Source organism: Stylophora pistillata, chromosome 14, assembly GCF_964205215.1.
Source record: "Stylophora pistillata chromosome 14, jaStyPist1.2, whole genome shotgun sequence".
NCBI lineage: Eukaryota > Metazoa > Cnidaria > Anthozoa > Scleractinia > Pocilloporidae > Stylophora > Stylophora pistillata.
The window spans coordinates 3423381-3450234 of record NC_142532.1 but is presented as its reverse complement, the minus strand read 5'-3'; the positions used below and the strand labels follow the sequence as shown (position 1 = coordinate 3450234).

The 26854-nt window shown below is 40.0% G+C and overlaps 3 protein-coding genes across 3 annotated transcripts in view; all 3 read left to right on the top strand.

Moving 5' to 3' along the window:
- The first annotated feature begins 333 nt into the window (after positions 1–333).
- On the top strand, positions 334–3512 carry LOC148716128 (uncharacterized). Its single transcript, XM_088745682.1, has 4 exons — positions 334–907; positions 1565–1801; positions 2492–2719; positions 3124–3512. The coding sequence occupies exons 1-4, from the start codon at positions 601–603 to the stop codon at positions 3510–3512; spliced, it is 1161 nt and encodes a 386-aa protein (XP_088601808.1). The 5' UTR covers positions 334–600.
- Positions 3513–4087: 575 nt separating this feature from the next.
- LOC111330228 (uncharacterized) lies at positions 4088–13071 on the top strand. Its single transcript, XM_022935056.2, has 13 exons — positions 4088–4376; positions 4672–4786; positions 5248–5616; positions 6037–6314; positions 6688–6829; positions 7242–7601; positions 8124–8528; positions 8856–8972; positions 9919–10332; positions 11092–11348; positions 11910–12030; positions 12519–12749; positions 12974–13071. The coding sequence occupies exons 2-13, from the start codon at positions 4765–4767 to the stop codon at positions 13069–13071; spliced, it is 2814 nt and encodes a 937-aa protein (XP_022790791.2). The 5' UTR covers positions 4088–4376; positions 4672–4764.
- Positions 13072–13691: 620 nt separating this feature from the next.
- The window catches only part of LOC111330238 (uncharacterized), a 31096-nt gene continuing 17933 nt past the window's right edge, over positions 13692–26854 (top strand). Inside the window, exons 1-9 of the mRNA XM_088745293.1 lie at positions 13692–14005; positions 14729–14839; positions 18953–19183; positions 19711–20033; positions 21023–21161; positions 22734–23429; positions 23937–24055; positions 24242–24297; positions 25746–25894. Of these exons, the coding sequence (XP_088601419.1) occupies positions 13813–14005; positions 14729–14839; positions 18953–19183; positions 19711–20033; positions 21023–21161; positions 22734–23429; positions 23937–24055; positions 24242–24297; positions 25746–25894 (2017 nt within the window). The 5' untranslated portion in view covers positions 13692–13812. The remainder of the gene's footprint in view (positions 14006–14728; positions 14840–18952; positions 19184–19710; positions 20034–21022; positions 21162–22733; positions 23430–23936; positions 24056–24241; positions 24298–25745; positions 25895–26854) is intronic.

Sequence of the window (26854 nt, the reverse complement as noted above, 5' to 3'; positions counted from 1 at the left end):
TTTTAATCATAAATCAATTTAGAACAAGATCTCGGGTAAATTATTTTCGTTCCGATGAAGGGCTAACGCTCGAAACGTCAGCTTTTGTAATCGTTACGGTGGCCAATTTACTATTTCAACTTTGTTGATATCTCGTTGCCATGTTCCCACCAATAACGTAGCTCCATTTTCTGCCTTTAAAAGCACACACAACCCACAATTCCTCTATTCATTCCGACGAAGGGCTAACGCTCGAAGCGTAAGCTTTTGTAATCGTTACGGTGGCCAATTTACCATTTCGACTTTGTTAATATCTCGTTGCCATGTTCCCACCAATAACGTAGCTCCATTTTCCGCCTTTAAAAACACACACAACCCACAATTCCTCTACTCTCTCCGACGAAGGGCTAATGCTCGAAACGTCAGTTTTTGTAATCGTCACGGTGGCCAATTTACCATTTCAACTTTGTTGATATATCCAAATTATTTCGTTACCCCCACCGACGCAGCCCCAAACAGTTTCTTTCGAAACTATCGGCCTTTATTCATTTAAATTATTTTCACTCGTTTAGCATATTTAGCGTGCAAGGTGAGGTCATTTCAGATGGTCGCTGGCATCACATGTGCATCGCAAGGTCCCACTCCGATGGTAAATGGACATTTCATTCTGATGGCGCACAGAGAGTGGAAGATGTCGGTCTGGGGACTGGCTATAGCACTGAGAGCGGTTTTATGATCATTGGGATATTCAAAGGCAATATGGGTGGCTTTAACATGTGGGACGAGTACATTGATGATGTTTCTCGGATTGAAAAAATAGCGCATGCATGTTCGTCTATAACCGGAAATGTCGTGCCATGGCCAGAGGTTTATCTATGGCGGAGAGGAAATGTCCTGAAAAAGAAGACTTCTGTTTGCAAATTCTTTGGTAAGCATTATATGAAAAAAACATATGAAAAAAATACATGAAAAAAATACATAAAAAAAATACATGAAAAAAATACATGAAAAAAATACATGAAAAAAATACATGAAAAAAATACATGAAAAAAATACATGAAAAGAGACGATCAAATGACCATGTCTTATGGGAAGATTGCTCCAGATGTTGTCTCTAGATGTTGTCTCTAGATGTTGCCTCTTCTTCGTTGCTCAGGATTTTTTCCTCCCTCCATCATAAGAGTGGCTCTTTCCGGCCACGTTCCCTTCGTATTCACCATCAGCTACCAAATGAAAGCAAAAACAACTGACAAGCTATTTATTTCCGCTATCAGACATTCACTGTCATGAGAAATGGGAAATGATCAAAGCTGAAGGCTTAATTGGTTGAGAAAGTGGAACGAGTAATTCTGCATTTATCACGTGGCCAAGTAAAGGAAAAATAAAACAATCGAAGATAATTCTCAACAGTGAAGGAAAGATTGCACTATACAGGTCTAAGAATTAAGGAGGAGTTATATGCAACATGCGTGCTCACAAAAGGGAGATTACGTTATTAATTTTCGGACCATCTCTTTGTTGTATGATACATCATACATCGAAACTACGCCAGCTCAAGCCTGGCATTCACTTTTCTCTCTTTCAGAGGTCGCCCATTGGGATTTTAGAAGACACGGCAACTCAAATTCCAGAACTACATATGACTTTCTTTCTAAAACGTGGGGTAGCTTTACCAAACATGGCTATGACAGAGTGAAAGGTGTGGCGAGCTTACAAGTCAATGAAAACTTGGCCTTGGGAGCTGACGTTCAATCAGAATGCCTTGGTAATCCAAATCTTTGTTATCAAGGACTTTCCCTCAGCTTTTGGTTGCGTCACAAGCGTAAGTGCGGGTTCTTTTAGTTGTTTCTTCTTTTTAAGCTATAGCTAAAATCAGAAAGCGTCCTTGAACAAACGCTAGACAAGACACATACGGTGCTGATGGTAGTATTTAAGATAAAAGACGGTGCAGTAAATGGTTTGAACCCGGGGGTAAGATGTGAAGGTGTAGTCTGATCGTCCGGGTGAGTGTAGTCCTGAGAAGGACTGTTGTCGGTGGCAGTGACTGACGTTTCGACAACCTGTGCGGAAGTCATCATCACTTGACTTTGATGATGACTTCCGCACAGGTTGTCGAAACGTCAGTCACTGCCACCGACAACAGTCCTTCTCAGGACTACACTCACCCGGACGATCAGACTACACCTTCACATAAAAGACGGTGGTAGCAAATTTCTCAAACACAATTATTGCGTTCTCTATGACAGTTTTTTCGTTTTTGTAAACAAACAAGCCTGCTCATTACTTCTTCCCATTTCTCGATCTAAGATGGACTTACAATCCAATCAGGCGGTCAGGGGGGAGTAACACTACTCCAATTCGCTTCATGCTATGGGAATCGGGATATGCTAACGAGTGATGGGCCACATACCTTGTGTGTGTAGACGTCAATTTTTCCACACTTTTTTATGTAATGGTGTTGTGTAATGAAGACAAGTCATGTTAAAAGACCAGTTACATCTCAATATTGCAGCACGCTTCATCACAACAATTTCTGGGTATGAAGATGAGTACGACAACATTCTTGGAAAATGGCTTGACGCTGTACTTCCGAAAGAGGGTTCGTGGCTTCGTTGTTATAAAGCATTTTCCGGCTGGAAAGGTCCCCATTTCCACAGTTGCGACGGCTTGGGACCGACTGTGGTATTACTTCGGGTTCAGAAGAACATTTTTGGAGGATTTCTGTACAGTAATTGGGGAGGTAAGTCAAAAACAGTTGTCTAACAAATGCGCTCTAAATTTTAGGTTTAGAAATTAGAACTACACAGCAAATGTATATTGGTGCCCTGGTAAAAAAGCCTTTATATTTTGATAAATCTTACACGGTTGCATTCGGTCACGAATTGTTCCAAAATTAATAGAAAATGGCTAATTTCAAACAAATTCATATTTGTTTGTATACAGGGTAAATGCTCCTAGCGGTCATTTTGTAAAATCGTCAAATGTCTGCGATTTTCCCCTAAGCTGTATTGACCTGTAGATCCCGTACAAGTTTCTCGCGAGCGAGTTATATGGCTCGTGGAAGATAAAAATGCAGGAAAGGCCCGAAAAAATATCATTCTTATCATAGGGTCTGTAAATATGTTCAGCAAAATTGTTTTTCAGGTGCGGACGGTTACTTAAAGAGTAACCAAGCATTTATCTTCAGCTTAAAAAATTTACGAGGAATAGCACCTTTTAAGATGGATCTTAAGAGCGAGAAATCAGATCACGCGGCGATGCAGAAGAGCACATTTGGACCCATCTTTGGAGAAGATGACATAAACATCCACTCCTCACCTACTGAGAGTGCAGCGTCTTTTACAAGCCTCAACAACTCGTACCAGTTCCCAAGCAGTCTGGCTCTAAGTATCGACGAACGAGACTCCCTACTGGCTGGTAGTAAATATTTCATAGTGGATGACTTGGAGGCATTTTATTACGCAGGTATGGCCAATTATTTCATTTGTCATAAACACAAAAGCAGACATAATTATTCACCGGAAATGCCCTGAGAGGTATTCTTAGCGGTATTGTTCGAAAACTTGGACAAGTTTGAAAGATATTCTTCCTCAGAGTGCATTTACCTGGATGAAAACGCGCGTAATTTAGAATTCGAAGTATCTTGGAACGTACTAGAAATAAACCATTAATGGACCTATGAATTCAATTCATTCGTTAGCTACTAACACAAGGACTGACAAGCAAAGATTTATCACAAACAATGAGCCGCATTTAAGTCATATTTTCGCCCTTATTTTGCTTTATTGACGATATGCAATGTTCGCAGAGATTTAACAGGTTCAACCTTGGCATGGTACACTATTACCCATCCAAAAACCGAGTGAGGAGAGGGAATAAACTGAGTGACTTAAGTGGAACTATCGTCAATGCAGAGGAAGAAGCAATACTGCTGTTCAGTTAATATTGAAAAGCGGAGGTGTATTTTAACTTAAGTCAATGTGAAATAATAAACCGTTGTAATGTGAAGAGGTGGCCAAATTGGTAGTTGCAAGGTTTACACGAAACATTTCGTAACGTAAAGTCTCATTGTGCTGTTTACCTCTCATTTCTTTGAAGCCACCTCTAACGAAGTTGGACTTCGCAAAGGGGCGTTGCATGATTCCCAATTTAGTGCAAGCTCTAGTCTGGATGATACTGATGCACCCGGACGGCCAGAGCACGCCTCTTTTAACAACGAACAAGGTTCATGGTGTTCTTACACCAATGGCGCAGGTGAATGGATAGAATTGGACCTTGGTTCGGATCAGACCATATACGGAGTGGCAGCTAAAGGATCACATGACTCCAACGCAGGAGTCACCTTGTACAAAATAGGCATACGTGGATCGTTGAATGATCCATGGCTCCATGAAGTGGTTAGTAGTTCCGATCTATTGGTGTTTAAAGGAGCCAAGGACTTGATTTCTTTCTGTTTACGCTCGAAAACCGGCACAAATTGGGACTTTACAATTTAAACTATCAGTGCAACAGTCTCTTTCAAGCTAATTCATAGTGCGCGAAAAAGTCAGTTTCAACGATGAAAAACATCTAATTTATCCTAGGAGGGCGAATCGGAGAACAAACCATAGTTTAGAGCATTTTTTTAATCTATTAAATTTCAATTCCATAGCATTTGATACAAAAAGTTCACATATCTATTTTTGTTTGCAGACGTCAAATGGGTCTTTGAACTATTTTTATCCAAACAGTTTCATAGCACGTTATGTGCGATTTACAGTGATTGGCGCAATTACGGCGTCCTGCATGAGAGTGGGCGTATTAAAAGGTTAGTCTCAAGATCACATTTATCCTCATATATATCTATAAAATGACTGAGATACTACGAACACTCTAATTAGTCAAAAACCCATCGTTTATTTCACGGGTTAACCTACAGAAAATTGACGTTTATCTTATAAAAGCAATAGACAGCACTTCCTATCGCTTTATCGGCGTAGTAGCACATACTGGATGTTGCATAAACACGAGAAAAGTTTGTAAATCACGAGGAGGAGGTCAAGAAGGCTGGAATTTTGCTGTTGTTGTTGATTGTGATGTTATTTGTTTTTTTGTTTTATTTCTTAGTTTTTGCGTTTTACCGACTGAGACAAAGTCGAACCATGTGCTGCTTGATTTGAGCTGTAAATTTCATCTAAATAAGCTTCACCTCAGAAAAAGGTTACCGGAGATTTATGTCGGGTAATCACTACAGTTCTGTTTTAAATGCTATCTGAATGCTTTGTACAGAGTACTGCCCCTCCGGCTGGAAATACTTCAGAGGCTCTTGCTATTTTTTCTCACCAACTTCAAAGTCCTGGGAAGCCGCAAAAAGTTCCTGTGCTGATTCATCGGCGAACTTGGCCAACGTTGGATCTAAGAAAGAAAATGATTTCATCGCTGCTCACACAGAAAGTGACAACTGGATTGGACTTAAAGAGATTCAAGGAAACCAAATGAACTGGACAAAAGATCAAACCAATTCTGAATATACTGCGTGGAAGGAAGGAGAACCTGTCTATGAAGTCAACCGAACCGAATGTGCCTGTCTCTCCCATAGTTCTGGAAATTGGTACACAGTTAGCTGTGACAATGAATTGGATTTCGTTTGCGAAAAAGGTGAGATAAGCGATTTGACACCGTCTTCATGTACGTGCACAAAGAATGAACCATAACGTCTCCTACACTAGGGGTTGAACATGAGCCGACCCCAAACCATGTTAAACACGAAGAGAAAAAAAGACAAAGGGTAATTCGTTTTGTCGCAAAGCTTAAACCGAAAAATTTATCCCATACAAGTAATGCAGAGCTCGAGTTTCGTGATAATTTGCTCCATCGTTCATATCCGAGACGTCCCCGTTTAGTTAGGCCCTACAATGGTTTTATATGTGACAAGTGTCCCTAGCCCTGATAGCGTCAGCAATGTCGATTAGAAACATATTATGACGAAAAATTATGACTGAAAGCATGAACGGGTTTATTCTAACGCTCAATCTACCCCGATCAACAGCTAACTGACTCCGTTCTCGCTACTTACAGCTCTCACTCTTTATGACGTCAGTCACTGGTCATCATCCACCTGGAAGTGTATGTCTGAGCCAAAACTTGCTCGACTGCACGAGACGAGAAACTGCCATGCTTCCTGGTGTGGAAGCGTGGGGGCCTGGCTTCAAATAGACCTTGGTCGAGACCATAACATAGACGGGATACATACCCAAGGTGCTCGTGACAATTACGGCTTTGTAAAGAAGTTTACGTTGAGTTACAGAACGATGAGTGGAGAATGGCAGAAGTTTGAAGAGGACGGAAACGTTAAGGTAATACTCCATATTAGGAAAACAAATTGGCTTAAAGCTGAGCTCACGGCGGAACCGTTTTAGCTTTTGATCACCTGTCCCTACAATCAAATGCTAAAGGATCTTTTTAAACTTAATTGCTTGGTTTCCAAATGGTTTCGGTAGATATTCGTAGAAATACTGAAAATTCATTATTGCTATATTTTTTGGCTGATGTCCTCCGTATTTCACTGTGCTTTTAGAGTATACGGATAGAAACGAGACCGGCCTTGGAACCTATGAATAGTTATCTACGAATTCAGCCCAACGAGTACTTTAAGGGTCCCTGTTGGACAACCAGTTCGTACAACAAAAAGGTTTATGCATAACACATCCTTTCGTCTCTGCATTTCAGGAGTTTGTGGGAAATGTTAATGGCAACAGAGTGGTGAAGCAAACCTTTCTGCCGCCATTCACAGCACATTTCGTCAGGTTCTATGCTACAGAATGCAACACAGCGACTAGTTGTTGCATGAGGGTGGAGATTTATATATCAGGTAAGGATATTTCAATAAAGAAGCTGTTCATGTAAGAGGCTACGGTTGTCTCTTGTTGGTGAGCAAGGTTTTCTTTTTAGGTCTGTTCGCAAAATCCATTAAGATAAAAATTACCAAAAGTTACCCTCAGGGATAACTCTACACTAAAAACATTCCCATGCAGTGGGAGAAAATTTTGTTTCCGAATTAACTCAGAACTACCTTGTATCTGTTATATTCACTCCTCGGACACCTCTGTCCACAAGACACTTTTATCTGGTAACACCTTCTCTGCTCTTTAGGTACTTGCTCTCTCATTTGAGGTTCCCCAGCATTTAAAATCAGTCCCTACTCAGTCGAACTATCTTTGATTGTCAACATTACAGAACCTCTAGCAATAACTACCATGTTCCGCTCTTTGTTTCTTATCCAGCCCGGTGTCCTTCTGGTTGGGAATATTTCCAAGGTTCCTGTTATTGGTTTTCGAGCCATTCAAATTCACAGTCTCACGCAGTAAACACTTGTCACGCGCGAAATGCCGAGTTACCCAAAGTGACCTCGGTAGAAGAGAACAACTTCCTAAAGAAAAGTGGACACAGTTGGTGGCTGGATTTGCGACGAGATGCCACGCACAAGAGCATATTTAGGTGGAGTGATGGTTCCTTGCCGGACTTTACAAACTGGAAATCGGGTGACCATAATGACATTATCAAGGAATGTGTGGAACAAGAAGACACTGGAGAATGGAACACTGTGCTCTGCGATGCAAATCGCAAAATTGCTTGCAAAAAGGGTACCTGTGTTATTGTTATTATTCTATAATTGCATGTATTTAAACATTTATGGTAGGCACTACGTTCTTTACACTAGCAGTGTCAACTTCATTAAATAAATTCAATGTTGACTGCACGAATATTGACAAAGCTCCAGCCAACATCTCACGTAAGGCTTTAGAGTTGACAGGATCACTAAAGTCTTCCAAATTTACAACATATATGTTCTCAGCGCACGGACTCAAGCTCCCTGTGCTCGAAAAGCGTAGATTATGATCTTTATGTGAAACTCAGACTATTCTCTTTTTCAAGTGTTATTGACACCAGGATTCTCCTCTATTTTTCCCCTTATCCGATGTGTAATACGGTGTAATCCTTTTTGACAACGTTAAGCGATTTTAAGTCATCCATTTAAATACGGACTTTATCCAGTAAGGAAAAACTCTAATTATTAAGGAGAGGTCTGTTTTCAAGCTGGGCTAAGTTTTTCTACCATGGAATACTGTTTCAAATCATCGTTTTCCTTTTTTTCTTTCGAGCAGAAAATATCGACGTCATTTTGGCAACGGGCGCTGTTAGCAAACGCAGCGCCGGAATTGTCTTTGGCTTTCAAGAGTTTACAAACACATATCATCTGTCGGTATCTGCGAGCCCTCACAATTGGGAAGTTCGACCTCCAGACTACTCCCTGGGTTGGGTACACGTGGGCATCACGTGGAGTAATCGATGGGGATTGCGTTTCTATCAGAATGGCGTTGTCACAGCCGAGTCAACCAATCCTGCACGACTTCTTTACGCAATTGAGAGTAACTTCCCACGATTTTTTATCGGAAAGGAGTCAGCTACGCATGCTTTAAAAAGAATACATAATCTGCAGATTTCCGATCTAAGAATCTGGGAGTCGGTCATTCCACTAGAAAAAATGGTAGACCTGCAAACAAATTCAGGTAATTAAGACAGCAAGTTTCAAAATTAGGACATCGTATTTATCATAAAATCTTCTTACTAACTATTTTAATGCCAGAAAGCACTATGGTTTTTAGATTTCTTACGTTAAAAGGAAGTGGTAGATAAAGGGTCACTCAGAACTTACAAAACGTGTGCGACCCTTCCTCCATTTGACATTTGGTATCTTCAAGCTTCGTCTAACCTAAAGGGAAAAGAAGTGAGTGTTCATTGTTACACTGATAGAGTCGATGTCACATTTATTACAAAAAGTAAAACATTCCAGTCAATAAAACTGATATAAGCAGTGAAATTTTTTATCTCTATAGCTCTTCCTTGGTACATGTGGAAAAATATTGGCGATTATCAATATCCATGGGAGTTAAAATATGTCTCTCGGGAGAATCCTAATGAAGAAAACTTTGATGTAATACCGCAAGATACTGGTAAGTAAGAAAATCATGATAGTAGAAAATGTCTCTTGGTTGAAGGAAACACACACCCCGAAAACCATTTGAGATTTTTCTTCACCAGTAAAATTCATTGCTTACGGCGTTTTGAGATTCCAAATCTTTTAAGATTGTGCTGAATAGCATACTTATACTTCAAAAGAAAGGTTTCCTCAACTGTGTGCAGACAGGGGAGGTGATGGCAGCATAGTAAAAAAAAAAAAGAAATAGATGAAAGAGGCCGAGGAGGTGAAGGCGAAGTTAACTAGAAACCAAAAAAAAATGGTTCTTTCTTAAACTGTAGTCTCTTCGGACGAAAACATTTCGAAATACTTTCGACCAGATTTAGAATGCTTAATTAGAGAAATTTCATCCTCGCATCTGCGAAACGTTATCCCTGTCATGTTATTTCTACAGAATACCATAACATGGGCTGTTTTAAAATAGATTCCGGTCCATCGATACCAAGTTTGGAAGGCACAGACCCACTACTATCTGGAAACTACGTTTCCAGAACGTACGCTCCGTTAAAATGTCGTCACGCCGCGCTTAGGAGAGGAAACAAAATGTTCGCTGTAGCGAGCGGAGGGAAATGTTTGTCCTCCTCAGGCGAATATTCTTCTGATGTCGTAAAAAGCTATACTGAGACATCCGATGAATGCAAAAACGGCAGAGGAGCAGCTCATTACGTGAATATTTACTTAATCAAAGGGGGTATGTGAGACGTAAGTGCGGCGCTGTGATTGGCTATTTTGGTGAAAGGCCTACCAAAAAGTGTATTTGTCACTGTAATCTATCGTTATTTAGGAAATATTTGTGTTTTTGATGGGAGAATATTATAAATATTATATATAATATGGGAGAATATTATAAATGACAAACCACCTCAGTTAAATTATTGCTAGGTGCAACTATCTTTAACGGAGATTTTTTTCGTTCACAGATAGTAACAACGCAGCTTTCAAAAAGCCCACTGCTCAATCTGGTACAATCAAAGCTTCTTCCTTTGCAACAGATGGCAGTCATTATAACTCAAACAAAGAGAAATGCAGTCTAACAACTTCACAGAACAACCCATGGTGGCGAGTGGATTTGGAAAGAGAAGTTTTAATTCGTGGAGTATACATTTATATACACTCCTCTGAGACACTCAACTATTTGCTTCAGATAAGAATCGGAAACCATGACAACCCAAACCTAAAGAAAAACTCGCCGTGTGGGGGATCTTTTAGATTTAAAAGGGTACATTGGAGAAGAATTCGTTGCCCTTCGCCGCTGAAGGGAAAATTTGTTAGCATAACAAGGATTGTTGGTAACAGCAACTTAAAATTATGCGAAGTTGAAGTTCGAGAAGAGGGTAAGTTTTACCAACTTTCATATCAAATTTGCACTGTTCTAAATGGGTAAGACCAAGTTACAAAAAGATAAAACCACAGCCCTTTAAACCTCCCTAAACGGTCAACGGTTTGGTAAGCCTAATGCTTGAACGATGCAAAAGTATGTGTAAGTGGTAAGCAATTTTTCCTGGTCGATCCAAGGATAAAAGAAAAGCGGATATAAGATATTGTCAAGTTGGAAGGGGGAACAAGCTGTATCGAGAAAACCCCTCTTGTCCGAGTTCCTTCCAAATCTCTTTCCGCCTAAATTTTCCCGCTCTCTCTCTCTCTCTCTCTCTTCTCTCTCTCTCTCTCTCTCTCTCTCTCTCTCTCTCTCTCTCTCTCTCTCTCTCTCTCTCTCTCTCTCTCTCTCTCTCTCTCTCTCTCTCTCTCTCTCTCTCTCTCTCTTTCTCTCTCTCTCTCAAAAATAAAGATTGCTCCAGTTCAGGCCAATAAATAAACGCAAGCTGTGGTGAGGTACGAAGCAGAGGGAGCTAGCTTGAGACGCTCATATCTCTGCTGCAGTTCTTCCCGATGCTACTTCTCGCCTCGTTTTTTCTCGCACTTTCTCGTGAAAAAAAAACAAACAGTGAGCAGTCCAGGACAATACGCGTTAAATATTTTTGAACGCAAAAGAAACGCTTGAAAAACCTAATTCTTGTCTGTCTGGCTTGCATGACATAACGCAAAACATTACTAACCAACTACATTAATATCACTTTGGTACTCTTCTTTTTCAGCCACAGAATACGCAAAAGCAAGCATGTCCTATCCTCGTCAAAGAACGATCATTTCAGTTCTTGAGAGTTCATACCTTGTAGGAGCTGTGAATTGTTTAAGTTTTCATTACAACATGTCAGGACAAAATGTTGGAAGATTGAATGTTTTTATCGTCGATCAAGAAAACGCGTTATCTTTACCATGGCGACTTGCTGGTGACCAAGGGAACCACTGGAACATTGCTCAAGTTAGCCTTAATGCATTACACGGATTTAAGGTGATTTGTAGAGATTGTTGTTGTTGACGAGTGTGATAATGATAGTGATTATGATGATAACGAAGTAGGTGATAAAGGCGGTGATGAATAACTACAGCGAATCGTCACTAACATCAAAGTCCCCATCAACTCCTCATCATGATCATTGTCCCAATGCGTGAACGTCACAACTTGTTCAAACGGGGAAGTGTTCTTACTTTAGCGCAACAAATTATTTGGATGGGTTGCGTTTCTTCATTGTAAAAAAAAAAAAATGGGAAATTTGACTAAAGGAGTCTTCCTTGGCCAAAAAGCTGAACATTTCTGCGTGACTCTCCAACTCCAGGAAGTGATGCCCACGTAGCGTTCAATTTCAGTTCATTACACAGCAAACAAGTGATGAAATAAGTAAAATTTATCAGTAGAAAGGATATTATAAACAAATGGTAGAAAATAAGTTTGAATTACGGGCAAAAACAGAGAACGACGAGAAAGTCGGCATTGACAAAGGGGAAACGCTCCCTCGGCAATGCTTCTTCCATAGATGTAACATTATCTTTTTCTTTATTGCTCCTGTGGTAGATTAAGTTTGAGGCTCTCAGTGATGGCGGGATCAGTGGGGAGATTGGTATTCGAGACATTAAAGTGGGATTCAATTCTAGTTGCAAATGCACTCCAATAGAAGCTTGCCCGCAGATCACAGGTGAAGTTGCCTAAATGCTGTTGCATGGATGTTCCAGTGTACTGAGTAACAATAAGAATATTTACTAGGATTACAAATCCAATCCTTATCAAGCGCGTCACGCAGTTTATTTACCAAAAGCGAATGTGATATGGTTGATAGCCAACAAGAGCGTTGGCGCCAAGTTGCTCATAATCACCCACTTCCATAACCGTGATAACCACTGTACATCCGTAGACGTTTTTTTCTAATTGTACGTGACTTCTGGTTTGGCCATTGTACAATGGCTTTTAAGTTGTGGAGGTCACCCATTACAAGTCTCAAAATACACTTTCCAATGATCTAGTTCAAACAACAATGACTATCTTACGTAGAAGAAAAAAAAACTATAAAGTTGTCAGAGCATAACGCGTTTTAGTGTCTGCATGCGTAACCAGGTTCCTTGTGTCACAGCTCCGTGAGACATGTCAATTTAATTATCTGCTTGATCAAACTGACTTTGTCCTTAGGATTCCACTCAGCCATGATCAGCCACGTTCCTAGTTACCAGGACACGTTAATGAGGTGGCTTTCCGAAACAGGATATGGAGAGAAGTACTGGGTTCCATGTTACAGAGCCCATGTTGATGGATGGTCAAAACTCATCTTTCACAAAATTTGTGATGATGAAGGCCCCTCGGTAACTATAGCCAGGACAGGCTCGTTTGTATTTGGAGGATTCTCTGATAAAAGCTGGAATGGTGAGCAAGAGTTTATAAGCTATTTTGCATCTATGTTGGTAACGTAAGTCAAATCAATTTGACATAACTGCATTTCTCCCTTATTTTATTCGCGTGGTATGTAGAAAAATATCTCTCGTAAAACCATGATGATCGACTTTGTGTAGTGTAAAGGTTTTAAACGCATTAATCACGACTTCAACCTACGCTGAAAAATATCTCTGTTTTGTCTTAATTGAGCACAGTTCTGCTAAATCCAGGCTCAGATAACAGTACATTGGGGCTCGAAGCCTGGCGCGGAATTGTGTCAGAGGAACATCGGAATGAAACTCCAGCATTTTGAACCATATCATTTCGTCTCTAGAACGTTCAAAACCAATGGGACTCCATGTTGTGAAACGTGTTATTGCACAATCAATAATAGCAAAAAAAAAACAAATAGATAAAATTAATAATCGGTAGAATGTTAGCTTATACACGCAAGTGAATTATCTAGAGGAAGTTAGGGCGTACGTTTGGGCTGGAACATCTTGTGACACAGAAATATGTGACACGTGCTCCGCAAATAGTGGGTGTGGGTTTAATTGCTAGGGGTTAATTGGATTAGTGTGGGTAAGGACGCAAGTCAAGCTGTGCGACAGGAAAATGGCCTAGTAAAGCACAAATAAGCATTGTGAATCTCGGATTTACGTAACTAGGTGTGTATTTCCGTTGTGATAAATAGAGATAACATGTTGTAATTGAGGGCATTCGGAATAGACATTGAGATCGACTGAACGTAGATTGTACGGAGATTGTAGAGGCGTCTGCGGATCGTAAATAAACTTGATAAACCAGAAAGATACAGTCCTACTGATTGCTGAACAATCGGAACGCAGAGATTTTCCTTAACGCAGTGGAGAATTCTGCAACACGCCACAAATGGTTATCTTTTATATCACCTAATGACTCTCTTTTTGTTCCAGATTTCAATCTCAAGAAAATATTTCCGTCGAGCAACGCTTTCCTCTTTAGCTTGAAACCTTCCAGCGATAAGCCAAGAAAGTTAAATGTTTTACTGGAGAAGAGACATCAAGCGATAAGGATGCACAAATTAACGGGGCCGTGCTGGGGAGAGGAGAAGGACGAGCTCTGTTTCATTGACCAGAATGTTGTGACGGAAATCGATGTCGGTGGAGTTTTTAACGTCAGTGGAATTACTTCTGCAACTGCCGGTGAATATTTTACTGGGGAATCGTCTTTCCAAGCCGATGATATTCAGGTTTTTGTAATTGGAGGTAAGCGACACAACATAAATTTACCTTCCTTTACGGAATGATTGTATATTCATGTACTTTAGGTTTTGTTGTGTATCATACACAAGACAATCATTACGGAGGTTTTTCAGAGAGGAAAACATATGAACCAGAAGTGATCATTCGAGCCCCAGGCAGTTCTAAGGCTCGACGAGACAAACCTCAGATAAGAAAGTGGTCGGTCGGCCAGATAGTAAGGTTCCTATCTGACAACTGTCCTGCACACCGATGGAATGACCAGTGGTAGAGGACGTTGTTGATCATGTTCTCAAAAATAAAATAAGAACTGAAGACAAGGTGCACAGAGGACTCTTTACCAGCGGCCACATTTGAAGGTCATTGTCACCCGAGTTTGATACATCTCCTCGGTTGAACGTATGGCCGCTCGATCCAGGCGAGATAACTCTTCTGATGAAACTCAAAGCCTGATCTGTGAATACAAACCTAAGTTTCCTCATTTTGTCTACATGAGGTAACCTTTTGCTAGACAAGGTGGTTCCAATTTTAACCTCTATCATCTGTGCAAAACTCGTGAATAACGCCATTTTTTTTAAAGTAACGGTCCTAGAATAGTTCTACGCCATCTAGAAGTTAGTGACATGAACATTTCAAAACTGAAGGTGAGCATCACTTTCACGGCTCTTCTCTCTGCATGCACACTCGTGGGGAAGCAAATAAATTCACTTTCGAATCAATTTTATCCAGATTCCTTGTGCGATCCACCCTGTCGGGAGGGAGAAAGCTGTGATGAAGTTGCAGGAAGATGCATTTGTGACCCGACCAGAAGAGAGGAAGAAATGTGCAGAAGGAGACAAGGTGAACCATATGTGTTTTCACCACCACACATGCATCCTTTGACAAGTTGCAATAGTCCTTTTTACAGTTCCCGGCGCCATATTGAATGTGTAACCGCGCAAACATGATAGCGAGGTTAGTGTTGAGTCGCGTTGCGAGTTCTAGTGAGAGTTTAGTGAAATGTGGTGGTGCTCTGTCCTTTTCATCGAGATATTTCGACAATGAACGATACTTTCCCTACGCAGGATATTCCTCCTTCTTCTTCGAAAGGAAGAGGAAGACACTGTGCCGCTTTTTGGTTGCGCTAATAGCTATTATGACACAGCAGGCAATCCAACAGGTCTGCATTTCTTCTAGTTTCCGAATGACTTCCAGCAGTGAATCAGATGGTGCAATCTCCTGAATCGCCAGCATGGAAAGGACGGATTCTTCATCACAAAATCAATTTTTTTGTGCTCAGAACATTTCAAAAAAGAAGACATGCGAAAAAACGTGGGAAGGTCGCTGGAAATTGGTGAAAGGTTTATAATGTTTGTACGGTTGTTTTGTTGCTTGGATACGGAAAGAAAATGCCTGCTTTGATTTTCGGTATTGAAGTGTTTATGTTGGGATTTTTGTTTTTGGGGGGGGGGGGGATTTTTTTCTCCTTATTAAAATGGTGATATTTATATTTCTTTTTGTACTGTGGTCTTATACGATATCTGTGAACTGAATGTAAAATTATAAAATTGTAATGTACAATTAAAATGTGAAATAATTATTATATATATGGGCAGAACCATCTCGATTTAACTGGTCAGTACCGAAAAAACTATGGAAAATGCCTGCTAAAAGGGTCCCGGTAGCAACTGTGACAACTAAAGGAGAGTCATTTGAAGTTGAACAGGAATTATTTCACCAAGAAGTTAAAGCACCTGTGTGAACTGTCAATGCTGCTTCACCTTCACCAGCTCAAATTTAATGCTCAAATTGATTTAGGTGTAATCTTTCCTTACATTAAGAAATATTAATATTAATGTTGTTAGTACTCAGGGAAAAAAAGATGATGTTGGGCTTGTAAAATCAAGATAAGGTACCATTGTACATTGTGTAAATAAGGGAAGTAATTGGCATGACAATAAAACGCGAGTTAAACTATGTCTTTATGGGAAGGAGCTTCAAAATTCTATTCTTCAAACATAACATTTCGAAGAGCCTATTGACAATAATTAACATTATTATTCACAGGAGAAAAAATAAACAGTTCTGTACAGTCTAAAATAATCCTAGTTGTTGCATATTGAGCAAACTCTTGCAGTATATTTTTGTGAACAAGTTCTTGTGCTGGAAATGGGAAAGGTTCCTTCAGTTCCACATGGTTAAGATTAATCCATGTAATGCAGATTCTGGACACCAGGCTCTTGCTGATCCCAAATCTATCAGCAAGATCTTGTACAAATAACTCAGCCTTTAGTCTCATAAGTATGAGCAAAAATTCATCCAAGAATGACAATTTCTTGAAGGCCCCGGCTTACTTCTGTTATCATCTGTTTGGTATGGCTGACTCTCTTTCGACAATTTCTCTCCTTTCCAGTACTGCATCTTTGCCAGCACTGGGTCAATAAAATTATAGAAGCTTATGAGTGCTCCATAGTTTGGGAATCCAGTATAAAATAGAACCGCAGACTCATCTTTAATTTTGTCAATTGAAAATTGGCACGCCAATAAATATCCCCCCTCATTTTCAACTTCACTTAGTTTTTCTTTCAAGTCAGCTAATTGTACTTGCAGTGGCTCTATTTCCCGTTGCAGCTTAAGAACATCTGATTACTGCAGGGCTGGTGAAGATGAAGCAGCATTGACAGTTGACACAGCTGCTTCAACTTCTTGGGGAAATAATTCCTGTTCAACTTCAAATGACTCTTCTTGAGTTGTCACAGTTGCTACTGGGACCCTTTAAGCAGGCATTTTCCGTGTTTTTTTCGGTACTGACTAGTTTAATCGAGATGGTTCTGCCCATATATATAATAATAAACTCATGATTTTATTAAATTTTTAATTTTACATTTTAATTTTACATTATAATTTTATAATTTTACATTCAGTTCACAGATATCGTATAAGACCACAGTGCACAAAGAAATATAAATGTCACCTTTTTACTAAGGAGAAAAAAATCCCAGCATAAACACTACAATACCGAAAATCAAAGCTCCATTTTCTTTTGGTATCCAAGCAACAAAACAACCGTACAAACATTATAAACCTTTCACCAATTTCCAGCGACCTGCCCACGTTTTTTCGCATGTCTTCTTTTTTGAAATGTTCTGAGCACAAAGAAGTTGATTTTGTGATGAAGAATCCGTCCTTTGCATGCTGGCGATTCAGGAGATTGCACCATCTGATTCACTGCTGGAAGTCATTCGGAAACGAGAAGAAATGCAGACCTGTTGGATTGCCTGTTGTGTCATAATAGCTATTAGCACAACCAAAAAGCGGCACAGTGTCTTCCTCTTCTTTTCGAAGAAGAAGGAGGAATATCCTGCGTAGGGAAAGTATCGTTTATTGTCGAAATATCTCGATGAAAAGGACAGAGCACCACCACATTTCACTAAACTCTCACTAGAACTCGCAACGCGACTCAACACTAACCTCGCTATCATGTTTGCGCGGTTACACATCCAATATGGCGCCGGTAACTGTGATCTGAAAAGGGCTATTCTTAGATTCTTTTTCATATTTTGTCACTAAACCTCCTGGCCCCAGTTTTTCGAAGGATTAACAGCGTTTTCCATTGGATAACCAATATTATTAAAAACTGGATCATTGGATAATGCAATTCAAGACTTCTTATTGGCTTAGCAATTGTGGTATCTGAGCCCATAGACCATAATCTAATATCTGTACATTGTAACATCCGGTTTCTTCTTACAAAATAAAGTCGAGAAGATTTGTCTAATTTCTTGGGGGCGTGTTTTTTTTTTTAATAAAACAATTATTCCCCTCGCTCTTGTTGGATATGAGATGATTATAGCCAACGAGGCGCTACGCGCCTCGTTGGCTATTAATCAATCTCATATCCAGCTAGCGCTCGTGGAATAATTGTTAATTAGGTGGATAGCGCAGTACGTTTGGTTAACTCTTATCCGCTGGATCGAGAGTTATCTGTCGGCTAGCGTTATCCGCCCTTTGAACAACTGAGCCCTGATCACCGTTGGAACGATGCGGTGGTCACAAATACTTTTATAATTACAAAGACCTAAAAGAATAATTCCAAAGCTTTTTCAACTATATATTGTAAGATTTGCTTCTACCCTCCTCCTCTAGCGCCAACTTGCATTATGCATTGTAAAATACGCAACCTAATATCCGAATGGTATTGAGTACAGATTATCGGGTCTATTCAATGGCAACAGAGTCTAAAGTGTGATATTTTTCGGGAATTCAAGTTTACAATACAATAGATATAAATTATTTAGAAGATTAATACATTAGATAATGAGACATTTTTTTGGCAGAATTCTCTTCTAGAGTTTTTAAAGAAAAGAGGAGAGCAATTTTAATAATTTGGATATATCAACAAAGTTGAAATGGTAAATTGGCCACCGTAACGATTACAAAAGCTGACGTTTCGAGCGTCAGCCCTTCGTCGGAGCGAATAGAGGAACTGTGGGTTGTGCTTGCTTTTCAAGGTGGAAAATGGAGCTACGTTATTGGTGGGAACATGGCAACGAGAAAAACAATTTATTCTTGTTTTTCTCGTTGCCATGTTCCCACCAATAACGTAGCTCCATTTTCCACCTTTAAAAGCACGCACAACCCACAATTCCTCTCTTCGCTCCGACGAAGGGCTAACGCTCGAAACGTCAGCTTTTGTAATCGTTACGGTGGCCAATTTACCATTTCAACTTTGTTCATATATCCAAATTATTTCGTTACCCCCACCGACGCAGCCCCAAACAGTTTCTTTCGAAACTATCAGCCTTTATTCAGAGCAATTTTAAATCGCCTAAACAGAAAATCTAAGAGCAACACAGATTTCTTGTCTCACACTAAATATACTTCATTAATTTAAGTTATATTATGTGCCATATATGACAGTTACCTTCAATTTCCTTTGGAAAATAAATTATCTTTATTCCTGTTCCAAATTAGAGTTACAACTACTTAGAGACAAGCGCTGCACAGAACTCTGGGCACATCGAAAGGCAGTTGGCTGTTCAGGTCGATTATTTGCTCGATACGAGAGGCATACCGCTGACTCAGTGCGCAAGTGGCGATGCTATTATGAAAATGCTCTCACCAGGGATAGAAGTCGTTATGATACTATCAAAAAGTCAAGATGCTATCACTCAAACAGCCGACTTGAAAGCTTCACAAATGAAGGTGAATATATCTATATATTTATATCTGAAGTCACTGCTACAGCACTCAAAATGTATAATATTACTAATGGTAATGGTTCTGATCAGGTAAATGGTCACCGCCAGACCATACACAAGACCAAATAACACACCCCGGTCGCATTTTACTGTATAAAAAAAAATATCTAAATGTCCCTTGACAAGTCGTGATTTATCATAAACGCTTATCCGAGGAGACATAGAATAATTAGAAATACTACCTTCCTTCACAGGATGGCATTATAGCATCGTGCATCACCTTTTTCATTTGGGTTGTTGCCATACCCTTGCAATTCTTATTCATCTTGCACGTTTCCTTTTCAAAAGATTTTTCTCTGGAAAAAATGAACTGGGCTCTGTCACGTCACGACTCTACCTGATAAAATGATCGAAGATAATGCGGTATTGGTGTCTCGGAAAAATTGAACTAAGTTCTATATCACGATCCATTCTTTACAATGATTAATAAAATGCACACAGATTAATTTACATTGTCCTGGTCGTTTGCAGATGCCGGTTGTCGACCCCTAGGCATGGAAAGTAAAACTATACTTGACTCGCAGATCACGGTCTCATCTCATTGGCAGCCTACTAACGATTATCACGGTGCTCACAACGCGCGGCTAAATTATGTTGCTGACGCGAGTGCGTGGGCGGCAGGTAGCAATGATGTCAACCAGTGGCTGCAAATCGATTTTTTGGTCAAAACATCAGTATCCAAAGTGGCTACTCAGGGAAGGAAACACTACGATCAATGGGTTACGAGTTATTCCTTGTCCCACAGCATGGAAGGAACAAACTTCGAAGAATATAAGAAGTGCGGCACAACTGAGGTGAGCCCGACTGATGCAATGTGAGAGAAAGAGAGAGGGAAATCGTCGAGTCACGCATACCTTCGTCAGATCATTATGACTGAAAATTACCCTGTCTATTTTTCCAGCGTTTTCATGGCTGAAGATTCAGTTGAGATCAAGGAATAGCAAAAACAAAAAAGGCCGAAAAAAACATGGCCGAGATACATGTTTAGTCAAAATAGACTTTATGATGGCCATGGCAACGAGTAGGAGAACTGCACAGTAAGCTCAGTTCGCGTGTTGTACAACTCTTTCACATTTCCTGGCCGCACTAGCAAAACTCGAAGTGAGGTCACATGACTCTGCTCATTCTGAGAACGGGAATCCCGCCGCCAAATTTTTGTTATTTCATACTTCGAATCGTTCGAACCACACGCCGTATCCCCACGATCGACCTCTTTACCCCCCTGATAACGATTAATCATACGGAAATAACGTCTTCAAAACAGTTTTTGTGACATCTTTTAGAGTGCCTATGAAGTAAAATTTTTTTTTGCCCTGTTTGTTTGCTTATGTCTTGATGCACACAGCTAAGCGATTTTGACCGACCAAAAGAACTTCCTTGTATTATTTTTTGAACCTCAAAGTTTGGATTTTGCAATCTGAAATGGATCCTTTTTGCGCGCGGTCAAATCTCATCTTACAAAGGAAGTGACGTAGTTGGTGGTTCTGAAGACGACAAAGAAACCCTCAAACAAAGCGCCAGAACCACCAACTACGTCATCAGAGCCAAACTCGTTTCCAGTTTCCGGAGACACCGATAACGTCTAATTTAGGGACTTCGAGCCACCAAAAAGCCGATTTAAATTTCTTTTCTTGAAATTTCTTTTGTCATTCCTTAATAAGGACATAATAAGCTACAAAATTATGCAAAAAAATTGTTTACTTCATAGGCACTTTAAATGTCCCTAAACTTGCTTTGCGATTTCATTGACACTGGCAGTTAAAGTAATTGCATTTTCTGACAGATTTTCAACGCCAACCGGGATCGGAACACTATTGTGTACAACACAGTCAATCCAGTCATCTTCACGCGCTACATCCGGGTCATACCAAAGACTTGGAAGAAACATATATGCATGAGAGTGGAGTTCTATGAATGTGGCGGTAAATATAATTTATTCACTTCACTCAAAATACTGGAGTAATTTCTCCTCCTAATAATCACAGCCACCACCATATTCACCTTTACAAAATTTACCACAATCATTATTACCGTCGTCGCTCGTCGTTACTATGCAGTCTAGATCTGTTTATTCGACAATGACTGTTTCTTGAAGAGTTCAGGCCCTAGTCATGCCCCTCCATATTGTTCAATCCTTTGTTGGCTGCTTCTAGGTACCTCTTGCGATGTTATTCCGCCCCAGGTTTCTTTTCTTGGTGTCCTTGAATCGTAGCCTAGGCCTTCCCTGGTTTCGTAGTTAAGATAGCGATAATAATAATAATAATAATAATAATAATAATAATATTATTAATAATAATTATAACATAACCAAAGTAAAGCGCGCGCTCTGATTGGTCAATTTAGCGTCCACCATTTGCCCATGGGTGTACGCTGCTGACGTGAGCAAATGCAAAGACTATTTTTCCGCGCGCGCTTCTTTTTTCTGGTCACGTAAGATTTGTTAAATAAAAGGGAACTCTTTAGCTACAATGTATCAATGTTATGTTATAAAACAAATGGTAAACACCACAGCGTACACTATTGAGTTATGGATGCACTTGAGAGGTTTGCTAAGCACTCAAGAAGCTAGAGTCGCTCTCGGCTATCGCCTCGAGCGACTCTTACGCTTCTTTCGTGCTTAGCAACCTCCCGCGTGCATCCATAACTCAATAGTGTACGCTGTGGTGTTTACCATTTGTTAATAATAATTGATATTTCTATGGGGCAAATTGACTTGTCTTAATCTTGTATCACCGACCGTAAGGTGATGAATATTGATCTTCTCTTAATGCTCTCTAGCGACGGCTGTTTTAAATTCAGGTTCAACGTCATTAATCATCCACAAACATCAATCTGTACATCACTGAGAATGACCGCCTCTTGGTTAGCTCAATTGGTTAGAGCGCCGGATTGTGTTGTGCGGGAAGTCGAGGGTTCGAGTTCCGGCCGGACCAATACTCATGGTCTTAAAATAACTGAGGAGAATTTGCTACCTTTCTATAACATCAATGAAATGGATAGATATTATAGTCTTCTCGGATAAGGACGAATAAAATGGAGGTCTCGTCTCCTACAGGGTTAGGGGTAGGAGACGTTAATTTCTCACACACTAGATTACTGCGTGGTAGATTTCCTCCCCTGGGGTGGGATGTGTGGAGGGAAAAGGTGAGGTCGTTACATGGACTAAAGCGGCTGCCAGAGGCGCCTGATAATGTTGACGTCCGATCTCAATTTTAATGACACTGTAGACCTTAGCAACTCAGCCTATGCTGCTATTAAGGTATCGAATCATTCAATTTAACTTAATTGATCTTGTGGTCGACGAAAATGTCACCATTTATAACTCTTTATCAGTTTTTATAAATACATACACCTTATTCGATGATTCAACATACTATACATCGGGCGTAGTATTTTTCCGTGTCCAGGGGCGAGGACGAAATCCGTTGTTCCTATGAAAACAAAAGTAACGTACTACACTACTAAGGAGTCTGTCTTTGCTATTATCAAAACAGGATCTGAATATGACGTTTTCAAGACTGACGAGTTGCTATCACAGGCCGAGTATGTATGGACTTTTGACAACTTAAAAGATATTAAAGACCTTCGGGGAACAACTTGGGGTCAAAGGAGCGACCTTTTACAATCAACAGCCGGTGTGCGAGGCCGAGCTGTATCCACCGCTGGAGGAGTGGGGCCAGTAAGACTGCACGATGACTCAGAAAAATTATATCTCGCCAATCCATTAATGAGCGCGCAAGTAACTTTAGCTCTGTGGCTCCTGTACCATAGCAAAGTTCCCCCTGCCTCCCAAACTTTCCTGGCTTCGGGAGAAGAAGTGTCGAATGGAAGAGGGATACATCTCTTTCAGATGGACAGCAGCAAAGAGGAACTGACTTTCCGAGTGACAGTCGCAAACGGACGATGCTTTGTAAGGTTTCGAGCTCCTCAAGGAGTCTGGACTCACTGGGTATTCACATGGAAAGAAGTGAATGGTACCCTATCTGAGAGTATGACTGTGTATCGTAATGGGAAACCAATCACTGATTTGTTGCAGAATGCGTGTGAGGTTCGCTCCTCTCCTAAAATAACGAACCTTGACCTTACAATAGGCTCTAACACTTTACCGACAGCGTCTTTTGATGACGTCATTGTTTGGTTAAAGTTGCTTTCCGTGTCGGAGGTGGAGGAGTTATTCAGTTATTACAAAGGTAGGGGTGACCTCATAAACTACGTTTCCCTGTTTTAAAGAGGCAAAAGTCTATTAGTGTAGTAGATAGAACGACGGGGGGGAGCCAGTTTTGAAAAGCTGACAAGTCGAAGTTCAGTCCCTCTCGTATCAAAGAAGGAGTAAAAAAAAGTGTTTTTGACGCCAGAGCGTGTCCTATTTGAGTGTTGTAAAACCAAACCAAAAGTAATAACGGTCGATCAAAACGAAGGAAAATATGACAAGGGGTCTCTGTTGAAAAATCTAAGTAAAAATAAGCAAACTGCTTGATGCGTTGGAAAACGTGACTGTCGAAGCCACGATTGGTTGTGCTACGGATTGGTCTAGACCAATCACAGACTGTAAAAAAAAAAGGAATAACTGATCCAATCTTGACGTAAAATGGCTTTTTATCGAAATTTGTGTTACACTGCTGCTCACGTACAAAGTGCATTCCGCCCAAAATGATTGTTTTCTGATTTTCTGATGCTATTCTGTGATCTTATTTCAGGCAGAGCTAATCTTCACGTCAATGCGAGTTTGGAATTGACTGATGAAAAATTCAACCCTGAGTATGAGAATGTTACTTCTGAGATTTTCAAGAACACATCAACTTGGATTCAGACTCAGGTAACGTGAATTTGTTTTAGCCAGCAAGACACGACACATTGTAAGGATTTGTAACTTACATAGAGTACACTTAGAAACGAAGTAACCTTGAGTATAATCAACGGAATTTATGCGATTTGGAACGAGATTGCTGAGGATTGAAAGAAAGTTCGGTGTTGACAACCTCCATGTTTTCTTTCTTCGTAGGTCATGAGCCTTTATCAGGATCATTCTTTGCTATCAGTGGATAACTTTACATATTGGTAATGACTCTCCCTTTCCAAAGAGTCACTTTTCCTACCACATACATCGTTATTACCATAGATAGTTCAGGGAATATTAACTAAAGCTCTCTGTTTAGTGTGATAACTCCACACGTGCAACGTCTCATCTCATATAAGCCAAGCATCACAGAGATTAATTATCCAACTATCCTACTCGAAGCTATTTTAACAGATGTTTCTCCTCACCCTCTGGTCTTTTACAGATTTCCAAACAGCAATTTTCATACCTCTCTCTGGTTATTCTGGCATCATTCTGCCTTCAGGGAGATCTATCCGCATTCAATAAAGAAAGCGCCGATCAATATCATTGTGTTATATAAGTTTTTACTAAAAAATTGGATGACGTTGAAAGCGCGTTCTAATTGGCTACTCAAATTTCGAATAGCCTTTCCTTTTCACCTCCGAGAGACGTGCACGGGGTTTGAGCCCGAAAATATCATGATCGTTTCTGGAATAAATGAGCTAAAATCATCTTTTCGTGTAATATTAGCGGAGCTCGCAGAGCGTAGCTCCATAATTATACAAAATGGTAGTAGTAATCCATCAAGCCAAAAAAGTTTGAACTTATGACCGTACAGGCGTCCTACAAGGTGCTACTTTTAGCATACGCGGTCAACTGTACCGCGGGCACGCCAACGCCACGGCTTTGTCCAGTAGTCCAGTGGTCAGTGCACTGGGCTCCAAGTCGAAAGATACTGGTTCTATTCCTGGACGGGGCAGGGCGTTGTGCGCTTGAGACGTGCAGGAAAAAAAAAATGCGAGCTCCGCTTTAGGCTTGGCTAAACCTAAATATTGCATCACTGTTCTAGTACAAACTAATACAACCATTTAACTCAGAGACTCGGTAAATTTCCACCACTAGCTACCTTGAATAGTTGGTAACTCTACAACAGATATACTTGACAGGGAAAACGTTGACACCTACGCATGATTTATGAACGGAGAGACTCAACGGGCTAATGAGCAGCGGTCTTTCGTTTCTCGTTATACACAGAAAAATCTGTTTTTATAGTAATAGTTTTCTTTTAGAAAATCGCAAATACCTTCTGGGATTGACCTCAAACAATAAGTTATGGCTATTACGTGCATGCATACCCATAAGTACTTCAGTCTCGTTGTTCATTGCCGGCGCTTTTTAGTTGTCAACGCTTTGGCAATCGGGTGCATGCATATGCTTTGCGCTCATGTTGCACACTCGATTAATACCAGAGTTTTTATTCCTTTAGCCTTCATTTTTTCATGAGTATTTTTTTTAAACTTTGGTATGTTCACTTCGTTGCAGTTCATTCTAAGCAATTCTCTAAAATTTGTTCCAATCCTGCCAATTTTCTGTTTTTTTTTTTCTCTAACGAAGAAGAGAACAAGAACCATGTCATCCCTATTCGCATAATCCCGAGATAATCCGTTTTGTGATGCAATTGTTGCAGGAACGTCACCAACGTGGCCGTGAGGTTTACTGTCAGATTTAAAAGAACTGGGTACAAAGAAACAGAACCACTCCAGACAAGCCTCGTGTCACAAAGTATGCTGGGTAGTCGACCCATAAAATTACTTTCCAACTTGACAGCTAATGACGGTAAGTCTGTCGCCTCTCCTACTTTTTCTTCACCATTTTCGTGGTTTGACGGGGCCACAAATTGATTTTAAAAAGTAGGCTCCACACCATAACAGTGATCAACCTACATTGAGTATCTTTTTTTTTTGCAGCTTACAAAAGATCTGTCGCGTTTTAAATAAAGCTAGTGATGTTGTAATTGTTGAAATCAAGAGAAATCTGACGTTTTCGAGTAAAGAAGGTTTAATACGAGGGCGAGAATGGGAATCACTGAAAAATAAGTTTTAGTTCAGACATGACTTGATTTGGAAATACAATATTTAAGAGCAGCTGTTACCATCGGTCAAACATTTCGTGGCAACAGCTCAAAGTTCAATTTGGCCCATATTCTCAGGTTAGGTAGACCTTAATGTAAAAGAAAACGCTGCATCATTTGTTTGGCTAAATATCGATTAGTTTTCGAGAAAATCGATAATAACCGAATCCCGAGATTTTGCCATAATTTGAGCTCAGGTTACAATTTAGCGCGAAAAAGAAGGCTTCGCTTAACGAAATAACACACTCTAGAGAAATGAAATCCATTGAATCTTGTAGAACGATGCCAAAATATGTGTGAAAAGGAATTTGAGCAATTCTTTTCCATTTACTTTGAAAATATAATTACATTCCACGAACCCTCTTTTATTAAGATGAAAACTTACTAAAAAATTTCTTTTAATTTAAGTATGGGGTACTAATTGAAATACATCGAAAAATCTGGATTTCGAAAGCCGAAAAATCGTTCCTTTACATGTCCAAAGGATTTTTTGGAGAAATGATTTAACGCGAAGAAATTGGATTTTAAAGTTGGATAAAATGCCCTGTTTTTAACCAACCTTCCAATTTATGAAGTAACACACAGAAATACAATTGTTTCAAAGATAGCTTCAATCAAAAGTGGGATTGACGTTAAAACTTAAGTAACATGTTTTAAAATCAATG